Source organism: Bos mutus, chromosome 22 (assembly GCF_027580195.1).
Source record: "Bos mutus isolate GX-2022 chromosome 22, NWIPB_WYAK_1.1, whole genome shotgun sequence".
Taxonomy (NCBI): domain Eukaryota; kingdom Metazoa; phylum Chordata; class Mammalia; order Artiodactyla; family Bovidae; genus Bos; species Bos mutus.
The window spans coordinates 17356404-17370951 of NC_091638.1; the positions used below are offsets into that span (position 1 = coordinate 17356404).

Genomic DNA, 14548 nt, shown 5'->3' on the forward strand with positions numbered 1-14548 from the left:
AGTAAGAATAATTCTCATCAACACTACTACTTTCCTACTGATGAAATTTATCCTTCCAACTGGTGATTAAAGTGTACATGATGCTAGGGTGAGTGCACAAGAGATCCCCTATCAACAGAAAAACTTCACTCCTCAGATGGAGGCCAATCAGATGGAGGCCAAACATCAACCTCATTTTGTTTGGCAAAATGTCACTTACCCTGTACCCCAAGAAAAGCAGCTAATGAAAAACCAGTAAACAAAGCCTGATTACAGAAAGGAAAAAATATTTTAGAAAATGGCCAAGAAAATCCACTTTGGAGAAAGGCTCTATGAAATCTGAATGGCAACAATTAAAAACTAACAAAAAGCAAAGTCCAAGATTCCCAGACCATCAATGTCAGGAAAGAAGCTGACCAAAATGCAAGATCACAGTGAAGTAAAACACAGCATCAGAGAAGAAGACCCCTTACCTTCATCCGCAAGGACTTCCGGGATCCCTCTCGAAATGCCTATCCCAAAGAGGAAAACAAGTAGAACAAAACAAAACTTGGTACCAAGAATGACAGTTACACCTATCTGAGACTAAAACTAAGGCAAGAACTAGTGTTCTAGTCTGTCCCGTTTACTCTAGGTAACAAATACAATGGAATTCCCCACACTATTGTCAAGAATAGGGGTGGCATAAGGCCAGTGAACTCTGAGGCTAATAACAATACTTTCCACTCTGAAATTAGGTAATTAACAGGGAAGAGCATGCATCACTTAAATCCTATATGTACCCCTGACACTAAAAGAAAAAGTATATAAAAATATTAAGTAAGGCTACAGGTTTACGAGTTTGAAATTAAGAAGGAAATAAAGACCAATCCCCTTAATAAGGGGTGGGCAAGTCACCTAGAAGCAACAAAGTTGCTGTGATGGGGAAGAAAGAACACAAAACAGAAGAGGTTTCTTCTGGAGACTTTTTAGTTGAGAATACAGGAAAGTGACCACAACACTGAGTAAGCCTAGACCGTTCAAGAGACGTTTCCTGAATTTTTTGAAACAAGGGAAAAAACAATCAACCAACAACATGAAGTGGGCATGTACAGCACAAGAATTTCAGACTGGGTTTTGGGGTTGAGGAGGCAGGAGATACTTTAGGACAGTGGAAGCCTAGACTGGAGGCAGCTGTACACACGGACTTGTGCCAGGTGGGCTGGGATTTCATACCTGGGATGTGGGGTTGTAGTAAAAGAAACTATGTGCCAGTTGTGATGGTATGGAGTGGCAGAAAAGAGGTTGATCTGTATGTTCGTAACAAAGATTAGCTGATTTTCGCAAACAGAGCAGAAGTGGCCCATCAAACATCTGGATCAAATTTCTTAAAAGAACTTTGGTGTATTCTTTATCCAACATTTGGGCTATTTCAGATATATTTCTATTTAAGATACTTTTACCCTCCATACCTTGATTTTCTTCGTCTTTGGTGCTGCACGACCCTTCTCTGGACTCTTTTTCCGCTTCTTGGGTTTGGTTCTTCTAACAGTTAAGGTGATGCTTGTAGGTGTGTGCTGTGTTGCTGTATACAACACAGTGGAAGGAGAAAGCTCCTCATCCCAGCTTTCTGTTGCACTGCTATCCCCACCTGGAAGAAGGTCAGTTCACAGTGCATAAGAATCCTAAGTGCATTAAAAAACAGCTCATTCCTTTAGATCTAGCCCATACTCAGTAAGTCATTACTTCTACTAACTCTATTAGAACATAAATACCACAATCCATATGAAAACAAAATTCTATCTGTATCTTTCTCACTAAGCACACAAACTCTATTCTCTATATGTACTTCCCGCCTTGAATTCAGTCCCCAAGCTCCCTTGCCTTGATATGTATGTAACACAGAAAAAGATCTGTTCTTAGGTGTGTGTGTGCACTCACAGGCAATATTTTGATTAGTATAGGCCTAAACTGTTGATTCTGGATACCATTAATTCATAACAACAGAATTACTATGGTTTTTGAGAAGACTTCAATGACTGTCCATGAAAAGAGCTGGGGATCATGGGAACTTTCTTTTTTTTTTCACGGGAACTTTCACGAGGGGTTCTTAGGACGAATATTAAAACCAAAAAATAGTATGTGTCAAAACATGGGCCTAACCCATCTTTGGCTCACCTGATATGTTGTCCTGCTTCCGCCGATGAAGTCTAATAACCTTCCCCCTGCTCATTCCCCTAAAGAGGGAAAACAAACTTAAAGTAGTCCTTCCAACAGCATGCAGCACATCATCGCACACATGGGAGAAGTATCTCTGCATATACTACCCCCTTCCTCCCACCTACCAAATGTTTCCAGGACATTAAATTTCATATCAAATTCAATAGCTTTAAGATCAATCTCTCATTCCTTGTTGTCAGCAATTCTCACCTAGTGCAGAGAATTCGAGCCAAGGAGCACTAAGGAATCATCTACATTAACAAACACAAGAAAGAATACTTTGAGCTTTTCCCTACTAATAAGAAACCCTAATCCCAGTAACCCAGGGTTGGATTTAGATGGAACACGATCTTACCTGCACTTGTCACAGTTGAGAAGGAAGCCATCCTGAGAAAGACCACAAGGACACCAGGAAGGAACAGTCTCTCCTTCAGAGTTCGGGCTGTCTCCACAGCGTTCCTCTACGGGCGACGGCAGGCCATTCAGGTCAGAACGAGGGATGATCGTCTGGACAGGGGGAGAAGCAGGAGGTGTCGGAGGAGGAGGGGCTCCGTAATTATGATCCTGAAAATAAGATTTTTTAAATCAACAGTGTCCAAACACTGGCCCCTCTCTCCCCTAAAGTATGGTACATATGGAAAGAAAGAAGAAAGTAGTACCCTTCGTTTTTTGGCTTCAACCAGGAAAGTGATAAAACAAAATGCCAAGGTCAACTGGGACATAAAAACAAGAACAATGATGCAGGGCTAGACGTCCGCTGGAGGCAGGGAAGTGCAAAAGGGGCAACTTCGTCATGCTGCATATAAACATTTCAAGAAAGTCACAATGTATAAGAATGGATTACACTCCAGGAAGATCACTGCTCTGGAGAGAAATAAATGCATACTCACAGCATAAGGCAGTCCTCGACACCCATGCCTCTGAGTGGTCCCATAATTATGAGTGGAATACACGCTCTTCTCATTAACTGCTGGACTAGCCTCCACAGATTCAGGGCTGCACAAAGGCGAAAAGCAATGCATGATAGCATAACACCTAATCTTTCCTTAAACTAAGACTTAACTTCCCATTCTAACCCCTCCTCTTTCCACAACCACCAGCCACTAGAGTAAGAGAAAGAACTCAGTGAAACAATGTCATCAACGTAACTAAGCCTATAAATAACAGTAGGAGTGTTATTAAATGTGGATTTGTGTGTAACATGAAGCCAGTATAGGCAGATGTCTCAAAGCAGGCACCTGGGATACAAGGTGTCCCTAATGACAAACACAAACGTACCAGCTGAGCAGGGAGTTTCCCCTAGAGAAGCCACTCTGGGCTGGTTTAGACTCAGAACTATTCTTCTTAATTGGATCTCTTAATACTTCCATGAAACCTCACATGACATTTGCAGTGAGTGAGATGATGAAAGTGCCTTCTGCACTGCCCCAGGGACCAGGCCCTCTTCCATTCACTACCAAGACAGGATACCCTGAAGAAAGTACAGGTAAAAACAATGGCATCTTATATTTATCATACCTCTCATCTTGATGAACCCCCAAACACCTTCCACATATTAAGAATAATAATTTCTCATCCACCAATGACATGCAAGCATATCAAGGACACAATTATTTAATAGCTGCATGGTAATACCACAGAACTTCAAACTAATCAAAACTGCACTCAGAAGTTTATTCTAGTGACAAATAACACCAGTAGTACTAAGTACCATTCTGAATTGTCTATTATTTTCTAGGAGATTTATAGTATTGTTTACTCTGCAACTACTAAACAAGGTAAAGAGCACCCCATTTTTACAGAATGTGAAGTTGAGGTGGTGAGATTATATAACTTTACCAAGGTCACACAGTCAATGTGACTCCAAAGTCTGTGCTCTTTCCACTATACCTAACTAGTTTGGAAACCAGGGTAACTTTCTTCCTTTAAAGAAAATGATGTAAGATCTTAAATAACCAGGCTTATTGAGAAGCTTGGTTGAGTAGCTTTCTGTACCAACACTGAGTGGAAAATAACTGTTTAAGCACAATTTATTAATATAAAATAATTATAAATGTGTTTTAAGTTAAGAAATTTAATGTAGCCCTTATTTGATAATAAAAAGATAGAGGTGGCTAAGGACAAAATTCAATTTCTGGGGCAAAAAGAACTTAACTGATTGCTTAGGTAACTGGTTAGGTTTTGGAGAATTCTGAAAGATAATTAAGGAATGCAACTGTTTGACTTTGCAAAACTGAATAATGGATTATCTGTCATTTAAATTAACTAGCACTCTAGCACTGAGATTCACAAATTAGAAACTCCAAAGACACACATAACTCAGTCTTGGTGATGGATCAAAGGGTCTTTTAGGGAAGCAAATAATGAATACTGTTTGTTTCACGTAATAAACATTTTTCCTGCTTGGAAATATATATAATACAGGACTTGGTGGGAACAAAGTGTGCAGTTCAATGTGGTGAATGTCAGCTAAGAAGTGAGGGATAAAAGAAAATTCTGAGATATGTATCCAACTCACCCAGTTATATGCTCCAAAACTGAGAAGGGATCTTATAAATAACAGCAAAGGTAATTTCTAGGTGAAGAAGAACTTTAGACATAGGAAAGTATTCTCTGTTAGTGAAGTGCATGCATTTTATTACTTAAAGAGTGTTTGCAAGATGGGAACTGGGCAGGGGTGGGGGCGGAATACATCAAGAATGCAGGTCAGTATTCTTGAGAAATAGATGATCTGAATATGGCTCACTGAGAGGCAATCAGCTCTGATTATTAGGAAACAGGTGGAGTTTCCTAAATGAAACCAAAGGCAAACAAGCATTAATAAAATGAAGGTAGAATTTAGTTTCTATGATGGACAGTTAAGAGAAAGTAATAACTTTATACAGCATTGTTAATTTACTACATAAATAAGTATTTCAAAGAGCTGTACATATTTTATGTAAGAGATTTTGTACTACTGAACACATGGGGTGAAACATGACAGCTGTTTATTAGAAATGGATTTTTTTTTTTTTGGACGGGATAAAAGAAAGTGGCATGAGATAAAAGATGGCCATGGAGATGGAGCTATGCTGGTTGTATCTTACCCATCTCCAAACTGGGTAAATATGAACATATGCACTTCATGTGCAAGTCTAGGGAATAAAAATAAAATGTATATTGTGTAGGTTAAAAGGCCATCCCATTGTCATAATACTTTGTAGTTAAGCATAGCATTAATATATTATTTATGTGTGACAAATACTAAAATTTAAGCTCATATCTTTTGATGAGGAAACTTTGCAATTTCCATACTGGTTACAGATTAAATGCATAATTACACGTTGACAGGTAACTACATGATTTCCTAGGATATTCCTTAACATATATACATATACCAGATCTTCTCTATATTTTAAAATACTGATAAAGAATTTGAGTATTAGGTTTGTATCTCTTTATTAGCCAATTATTTTATGCAAATGTAATTGTAGCCTTTCTTCCCCTGTGTTTAAACTTCTATGACAGTTGGGCACATACACAGAAGGCATGCTCACAACAGATATACTCCATCAATTGTGTTTCAGTACAATGTGCAACCTGTTGTTGTAACACTACCTCTGAAATTCATTTATGGCAGGACAGTAAACTCTGAAAAGTCTTTCCTTCTATTGTTACATCTAGAGGTTTTCCTACAAATATACAAAAAAACAAAAACAAAAACAAAACATAATGTAGACCACTACCATCAGATTTAAAATCCCATAAAGTAAGGTCTAGGTCTTTTTACTTAGTTGAGTATATTGCCCTTAATACCAGGTTTAATCTCAGAGTGCCCAGAATGGTGGAATATGCGTGACAGTGACATACGCATAATGAAGCATTAACAAATATCATTAACAATTTAACAGAACGGTATATAAGCTAAGTGTTGACACTCTCTTGCCTTGTAGGGATACAAAATGAAACACTGAAAAATTAGGTATGACTACAGTAGTGGAAATCTGTCTGGAGATCAAAGATGAAAATGTTTCAGGCGATAGAAACATTGCAGTCAAATTTTTAGGCCAGAAACATTTTTTGATTCTGTAATTATTTCTGGACTCCCTAAGCAACAATTATGGGTAGTCACCTCTGTACTCTGGGAAAAATACATGTTTTAAGAATAATTGTTTTAGGTCTTTTTCTTAGCTACTAATCCCAATCTTACTGAGTTAATCAACACTGAATTTTTTTGTTGTTGTTGAAATTTCTCACAAATGTTAGAGTTGTCTACCTATACAGTTTGTTAGTCATTCCTTATAGGAGGCTAGTGGTTGACTTTATATAAATCCATTAACATTATACAATTACCTATTGATGCAGTTAAGTTTTTAAGTACTTTGGGAAACAGTTATAAAATTGGAAGCTTCAGCTATTGGTGTAACTAAATCTCTTTGGCATGCAAAAAAATAAAAACAAAACAAAACAACAAAAAGGGCTCTGGAAGTAACACAATCCACCCTTTCCCACCCCCCACCCTCCATCTTCTTTTTTATATGGGAATAAGGCCAAAAACTGCTTTCAATTACAGACTACCCCAGAATATAACAGACTGCGTCTTAGGGTAGCTTCATTTTAAGTCTTCCTCTTTAAGGAAGTCATCAAACAGTTATTCTAGGTGGCTTTGTGAAGAAATACACATGCTCTTTACTAATATTCTCAGTTTTTAGGAAGAAAACCACTATTATCAGGGATGCAGTTGAACCCAGAGTTTTGGAACAGTTTCTTTACTTTGCTGAAGGGGAAAGAATCCCCAGGGACTGTGAAAATGGCAAGAGAAACAGGGGAATTAGAGCAACACCCACCTCACTCAAGAAGTGGCTGTGGGATCAAGAGTCTGAACTGGACCTGAACATATTCAAAACACCAGGATTTTTCCAGCCCAGACCCTAATCCCTGGTACTGCCTGGAATAGACTTGGCTTCTGGGGGTGTGCTGCCCCCTAGGCCCCTTGGGTCTCTTTCGCTGGACTTTCACATCCTGGTGTAGTGCCACTTCGTCTTGAAAGGTAGGGGGCTTCCACTTCCTTTCTGTAAGCAAGGAAGATTGGGTACAAGGGAGGTAAAAGGACAAGAGGGGGAATCTGTGAGCAGGGGGAATCTCGGACAACTTAAAAGAGAAGGGATACAAAAGGCTAAAAATTTTAAAACTGTGAATAATATATAAAGTTTTATAATGAAGGCCTACCTTCATTGCCATTTGGCATTTAAATTCTTCAAGAACTGAGAGTCTATTTTAGGGATTGGACTTTTCGACAAATTCTGAATTCCTAAAGCTGCTCTTAGCTGAAAAAAAAGTTTGGTACCACTGATTCTGAAGGTCCTCTTTCTAGGCAATGAATATTATAAAAAACAGGTGACACTGCTTTCCACATTTTCTATCCCAAATATCAGAAGGTCTAAGTAACCTGCCCATACAGTAGCAGCCCCTTTACTCTAGAATAATGAGAAGTACATAGGAAGAGGCCTTCAAGGAAAATCAGCAGGAGAGAACTCCTCCTTATCCTCCATTCATCAGATAATCATTAACTCTACAGAAGCAGGTAGTGACACCTACTTGTCTTCCTTACCCATCAAAACAAATGAAAATAATCACTATCTCGAAAATTTAGTCCTATTAATTATTTACTCAGAAATACCTCCCCCCTCCCAAATTCTTTTCCTCCCCCTTCTAATTCTTTTTTGACTCCAGCTTCTACAGGGGAAAGGGAACGGTCTAATGTCATTTATAATGGGCTAGGCTTGGGTATAGAAAATACTACATATTTACTATTAGATGCCCATAAGAAATTTGTCTTGATACAAACTGGTAATGTACCTACTACCTAGGAAGCAGCACTTACTCTGATCCAGCAGCCATATCTGAGTAGGATGTATCTGGTGTGGTGACTCCCAGAGGGATTGCAATGCTCATGACGTCCAACACAGCAGAGAGTGGAAATCACGGGGTCCAATTATTGGAGACTGGCCACTCTGAGAGTGGGGGTGAGCTGCAGAGCCTCAACCAACATGTTATGGACATGAGGAATCCTAGCACAGAAAATGAAAATATCTAGTAACCAGATAGGTCTTTAAATTTATTGCAAACGCTAATGAATATTTTTCTATTTTTTTGAACGAAGTTTTTAAGGGATAGATATAAAATACAAGGAATCAGCATTGTCCGTGTTTACTATGCTCTGCATTAATGTTCCACAAAGTGAGGTAACAAAAATCATGCTCTCTTTTCATTTCCATTTTTTTTCTTTTCAGATAAAGGAAAAAGTTAGATAGTCTGCTCATCAATGAGCACATTTCTCCCATTCACAACTGCTTATCAAACAAGATGTTCTAGGACCTAACTAATGAGTTTTAAGTCAGATAATGGTCAAAAGAATTATCACAGTTTAATGTTATTCCTTCCAAATTAAATAGGATAATAAAAGTGATCAATTTATTTATATTTGACTGAAAATAGCTGCTTTTTATTGCCTTCTTTTGACATAGAATACCCTTTTACATTTTTACACTTTTTTTAATAACTATAATTTGGGGAGAAGACGTAATGATTAACTATATTTGTAAGGTGATACCCACCACTATGTACGAATAAACACATAAGACATCAAGTGTACCATTTCATGATAAAAATGAGAAAACACTGCATGGAAAAGCAGTGAGGATACCCTGAACTGGTGACCACAGCCAGTGGAATTTGGGAACAGAAAGACAAACTCAGTAATATAAACAAACAAAATTAGATTAACAGACTTGGAAGTATGGTGCAAAGGGAAAAAGTGTACTCTGATTTTTACATTAGTGATTTTACAGCTTTGTTAAAAAAAAATCATTAAAAGAATGTAACAAAAAGTAATTTATGTGGGAGGAAAGAAACTCAATTTGACTGTTAAGGTTCAGGTTAACAAAGGTTTTCAAAAAAAGAAAAAAATATATAGTAAGAAGTCATGATATACTGATTCATGATAAGACAAATAACACAGTAGTAAATGATTATTTACACTAAAAAATTAAATCAAATGAAAAGTAATAGCATATTAATTGAGTCAATCCAGGAGATTAATACAAATTTTAAAATGATTAAGACGATCTGAGACGCTTGACTCTTATTTTGAAATATGAAGCAAATTACTGTGGAAAAGAAAACCAACTGTGAACAGTGAATCAGGCCAAGATTTTTAAAAACACATAAAAATAATATTCTTCTTTTATATCATTATTTTAAAGTGCTAGAACAGCTGTAAACTAAGTAGTCCTCCCTGGCATCTACACTTGAAAGAGCTGTATCTCACCAATGGATCTGCTGCTAAGTCGCTTCAGTCGTGTCCGACTCTGTGTGACCCCACAGACGGCAGCCTGCCAGGCTCCCCCGTCCCTGGGGTTCTCCAGGCAAGAACACTGGAGTGGGTTGCCATTTCCTTCTCCAATGTATGAAAGGAAAAGTGAAAGTGAAGTCGCTCGGTCGTGTCCGACTCTGTGCAACCCCATGGACTGCAGCCTACCAGGCTCCTCCATCCATGGGATTTTCCAGGCTAGAATACTGGAGTGGGTTGCCATTGCCTTCTCCAGGACTCTCCAAAATCTGGGTGTGGCAATACACTTGCTCCTACTCAACTTAGGGTGACATATTCGACTTGAGACTGAAATGAAAAAGGAAGATCTTCCTATCTATTGTCCTTACAGCTTGTAAAAAAAAAAAAAAAGTGACTAGCATAACTTTCTGCTTTGGGGCCCATCCTACACATAAATGTTTCTTTTCCCTAACAATATATTCAAACAGAGTAGATCTGTATACCCTCTGAGCCTCTGGGAAACTGAAATAAAATCTACAAAACACAGAAGAGAGAATACTTATCAAGTAAGTCCAAAAGGGCATTTTTGAACTTTGGGAGCTGTTGGTTACAACTCTTTCTTTATTTGATATCACTGTATAATTCTCGAATTAAAAACAAAAAATCCAAAGGCTACTTAATAACCAGAACGCAATCTAATAATAATATTACCCTTGACCAATACTGGAATCCGAATCACGGGTTATACTTCAGTAAAGAACCCAACCCCCAATTACTCAACACCACTAAAAAATCCTGTCATAGCCATTACTGTTATATAACCATTAAAAAAATGCAGGTGTCTAGATAAAAGAAAACTTTTTTGTAATTTTACATGACCATTCCCACTCTTCTGATGAAGGCATTTTAGATTAGCATGGTTATTTTGCTTCAAGTAATACTTTTATAATATTGGGCCTTTTTAATAATAATAAAAAAGATGGCAAAACCAAACTTCTCATATAACCCTGAGCCTAGTTCCTCTTCTACATAACATGTAAAATGTAGCTATTAAAAGTTCACTGAAGAACTTCTAACATTATCTATATGCAATATGTAATTATAATTACTCTAGTTTTATAACGTAAGACAACAGGTTCCTACTACAGTTTACAAAGTTTAGTAGTTATAGCAGTTACTAACTTATCATACAGTTTGGAGATATGTCCTAGAAAGAGTGATAAGAATTAACATCTCTTTGTGGAACAGTTTCAAGATTTCTTTTACTTGTTAATTTGTCTCTATTCCTACCAAAATATAAACTCAATTAGGACAAGGATTTCTGTGTTTTATCCTCTGCTATAGATCCAAAGTCTAGAACAAGTATTTGAGAATATTTCCTGGCACAGACATTTTTGAGAATATTTGCTGAATAAATTATGATCACTATTATATCAAAATTAAAGTTTTAGTATTCATTGAAGTGCAAAAGTTAAAACAAAAGAATTTACTTGGCTCAGTCACCTTTTTATAGACCTCTGAATATGAAGTCCCCCAAAATTATCTGCCAGAAGCTGTGAAGACCTAGAAAAAGTTAAGAAACAAATTAGTATAGATAGAAATAACAAAGATGGACACACAGCATGGAATTCTAGAGAAATAATATTTTAATGGCAATTTTGTTTCATTTCTGTATTCTGCCTTGTTTACCATACTATGTTCCATCTAGTGATTTATCTTTGTCCTTTAACCTTGTTACATTATTTTCCTGTAAACCCAGAACCTAAATAAAAGGTAGAAATGGCAACTGTCTTTGAGTTAAGTGGTAAGTACTGTCTCTGGGTGATCCTTTTCTTTCCATCCAATTAGAATTCTCTTCCATTTCCCAAAGGATTCGTCTTCTCTCTCTGAGAAGATGCTTCTTTCCTGACCCATTCCTAAACTCACAGGCTTTTCTTTAATCAAGTTCATGTGATTCTCCAGTCAAACAGGGATTCACCATCATCTATTAAAGCTCACATTACTCTTTTCCTCCCCCAACACATCTCTCCATCCTCTTATCCTACTACAGAAAGACTGACAAGAGTCAATTTCTCAACTACACAATGGAAGAAATGTAGAAAACAGAGCTTTAATTTGCTTTCTACACTCTGAAAAGGAAAACAGGTGATGACCCAGGATTTTGGGGAGGGGGACAAAGTCAATTTAACAGTAGCCTGAAAAGGGTATCAATATCTGAAGTGTTACTATATCATATATGTGAAAATAGTTGTTTGAGGGATTCCAGTACCAAGCAGTAAATGTTCTTTATGCTGCTATCTTATGGATTTCTAACTTTATTAAAAACTGGAAAATAAACTATTCTTTAGAAACCATTTTAAAAGACCATACTCAGAACTATACAAATGAAAGGCCTGAGGGTGAAGTGAAGTGAAGTGGCTCAGTCGTGTCTGACTCTTTGTGACCCCATGGACTGTAGCCTGCCACGCTCCTCCATCCATGGGATTCTCCAGCCAAGAGCACTGGAGTGGGTTGCTGTTTCCTTCTCCAGAGGATCTTCCTGACCCAGGGATCGAACCCAGGTCTCCTGTATTGTAGGCAGATGCTTTACCGTCTGACCCACCAGGGAAGTCATAAAAATGAAAAGCATGAGGGTAACAGTAAACAAAAGGAAGAAATTACATCAAGGAAGAAATACACTCCTTTAGCAACAACAAATGCTCTGGAATTTCAATTTAACTACAATCAGAACACTCCTCCAGAACCCCTAGGAATAGTATTAAATTCTTAGACTCAAAAACACAACCAGCTGGTCTCCCAGTCCTGAGTACTCTTTGAGAAATCACCATTTATTGATACATACAGTTTCTAAGGAAAAGGCTGTTAAGAACATGCCAGAAATGGTTTATAATTACTCCTGTCTTTTTAATTGGGTTCAGAAATGGTCAATAGTCTCTGTATTTGTCATTCTGACAGTCTCTTCTCTATATGACTTGCTGAAAGCACAAGACCCATGTGATCTGTCAGGTCACTCTCAGAGAAGACAGACAATAAGTGTTTTAAGAACAACTCCAACAGAGATTTCAGAAAAAGAAATTGCATCAGCCAGGTGAGCCGGAAGCAGCTGGGAGACAAGAGTCCAATAAACAGCCAATCCGATGAAAGAAATTCAGAACAAATCTGCTTCAGTAATCCTGTGAAGAGGACTGGCAGGAAGAGGAGTGCCGCTTCAGAAAAAGAACAGGCCTCATATGCTTCAGACAGTCTTTGTACTGTGGCTGTGGACCTTGGCCATTCTCCCAGAAATGATGCAATCCTGATGAACAAGATCTGCTGCCAGAGAAACAATTGTTAACAGCCTATGCAGACAGAAACTTAGCCAAGAAGCAGTCTCTGATCAGCTCTCTCCACAAACCACCAGAAAGTCAAATTTCTTCCTAAATTTTGGTCTCTGACAAAGCATGTAAGTGAATATATATTTAGACATATACAACCATGCCATTTTCTCATGGTGTCCCTTTTCAGTTCCTCTGGCTTTATATCTATCCTCTATCATTCAATGTGAAATAAAACATTGAGATTGCTTTTATTTTATGAATTCTCATGTTATCAGCAAGGTACTTACTTACATTGAAATTTTACACCTTTTTCCTTCATCCTCATAAATATATGTTCTGAGCTATAGTGGCTTTCCTAAGTTTTAAAATCACTTTGAAATCTAGGGCAAAATTATGAGATTTCAGAATAAAGATAAATTATGCACAATTTATCTTATTTATTAAGGGCCAGAAAGGTATATTTTATAGGTATTTTTGAAATTATGTTAAACTCAGTATGTTAAAAGTAGGCACGTATTACAGAAAAAGAGATAATCTCTTCCCGCTTAGGCTGGCATAAAAGGTAGGCTGAGTTACAGTTTGCAAGGCCCACTTTTCTCAAAGGCAGTGATATTAATCTTTTAAGAGAGGGTAATGATTATTTTCAACCTATTAGCCACAACTTACTATTCTAGAATCAACTTAAATACTCCCTAGATTCTTCACCTCCTAGGTCTGGTTTCTTTTTCAGAGCTTTGGCTATCAGGCTGCTAACACAATATTGTTACTATGAAATTATTAGGATCCTCCTTCACTGGAATACTAAATAAAAGTCTGTATACAAGACAACTCTATTCTCTAAACTCTTTAAGTAGCCAGAAGCCACAATTAACCAAATTTTTTCTTTCTGAAAGCAATAACCTTTAAACGGGGGTTCACTAAAAACACAAGCTTCTAAAATGCATTCTGAAACCAATGTGTTCAGTCAAATTTACTACCCTAATATTTAAACTATTACATAATATTAAATTAAAAATCAACAGATTAACAGAATAACTCTAAAAGCAGTAGAAGACTTTTAACAGGCCAATAAACCCAACTCAGTTAAGAAGAAAACATGTCAGAGAAATCTTCAATAAGGGTTAGTTAAAAGGAAATAACCATTAATTTTAAGATTTAATTTCTGAATCTGATTATTCAAAATTTTGTTATACATATAAGCTGAATTTATTCTTAAATACTCTTTATTTAAATTTCTTACTTTTGAATGACTAAATAGTAAAAAGAGAAGATGGGGAAAGTATCTGACAAGACTTTTTGGTGATTATTACCTTCAACTTAATTTTTAAATCACAGAATAGTTAAGAATGCAATAAATATACAACTTGTTGTATATAAATGACCAACTTGTTTGAGAACTAATGTGGCAGCTACATTATATGCTTATCTTCCATTTCCAATCCAAACTGAGATATTGAGGAAAAACACTGCCGTTTTACAGCAACATAAAAGCTTTTTATCTTGGGACAAGAAAAATTATGAAAAAATAGTGTATTAGGAGTTAGGAAATTTGAGTTCTAACCTACAACTTATTTAATCTGGTGATCTCATAAAAATAACATTTTATAGATGAACCTTAAACTCCTCTAAAATCTTCACTGGGTTTCCTCATGCTCTAAATTTCTGTGAATCCTGGCACTAACAATTAATGCAATGTCTTGAAAGTCCGTCTTCTCATTGTACAACAGAAAGAATACCTATTCTG

The 14548-nt window shown here is 36.9% G+C and overlaps 1 protein-coding gene across 13 annotated transcripts in view; it reads right to left on the reverse strand.

Annotated features, from left to right (window-relative positions):
• Positions 1 to 14548, reverse strand: part of SETD5 (SET domain containing 5) — a 79121-nt gene that overhangs the window by 34786 nt on the left and 29787 nt on the right. For 3 of the 13 annotated variants that reach the window (XM_070359530.1, XM_070359532.1, XM_070359536.1), the window contains 9 exons: positions 10991 to 11050; positions 8042 to 8228; positions 7005 to 7229; positions 3457 to 3649; positions 3069 to 3174; positions 2534 to 2742; positions 2137 to 2195; positions 1431 to 1609; positions 453 to 491 (listed from right to left, as the gene is read on the reverse strand). In XM_070359530.1, the coding sequence (XP_070215631.1) occupies positions 453 to 491; positions 1431 to 1609; positions 2137 to 2195; positions 2534 to 2742; positions 3069 to 3174; positions 3457 to 3548 (684 nt within the window). In that variant the 5' untranslated portion in view covers positions 3549 to 3649; positions 7005 to 7229; positions 8042 to 8228; positions 10991 to 11050. Of the gene's footprint in view, positions 1 to 452; positions 492 to 1430; positions 1610 to 2136; positions 2196 to 2388; positions 2430 to 2533; positions 2743 to 3068; positions 3175 to 3456; positions 3650 to 7004; positions 7230 to 8041; positions 8229 to 10990; positions 11051 to 14548 lie in introns of those variants that run through there. The other 10 variants (XM_070359537.1, XM_070359531.1, XM_070359535.1 and 7 more) reach the window with 10 other exon arrangements.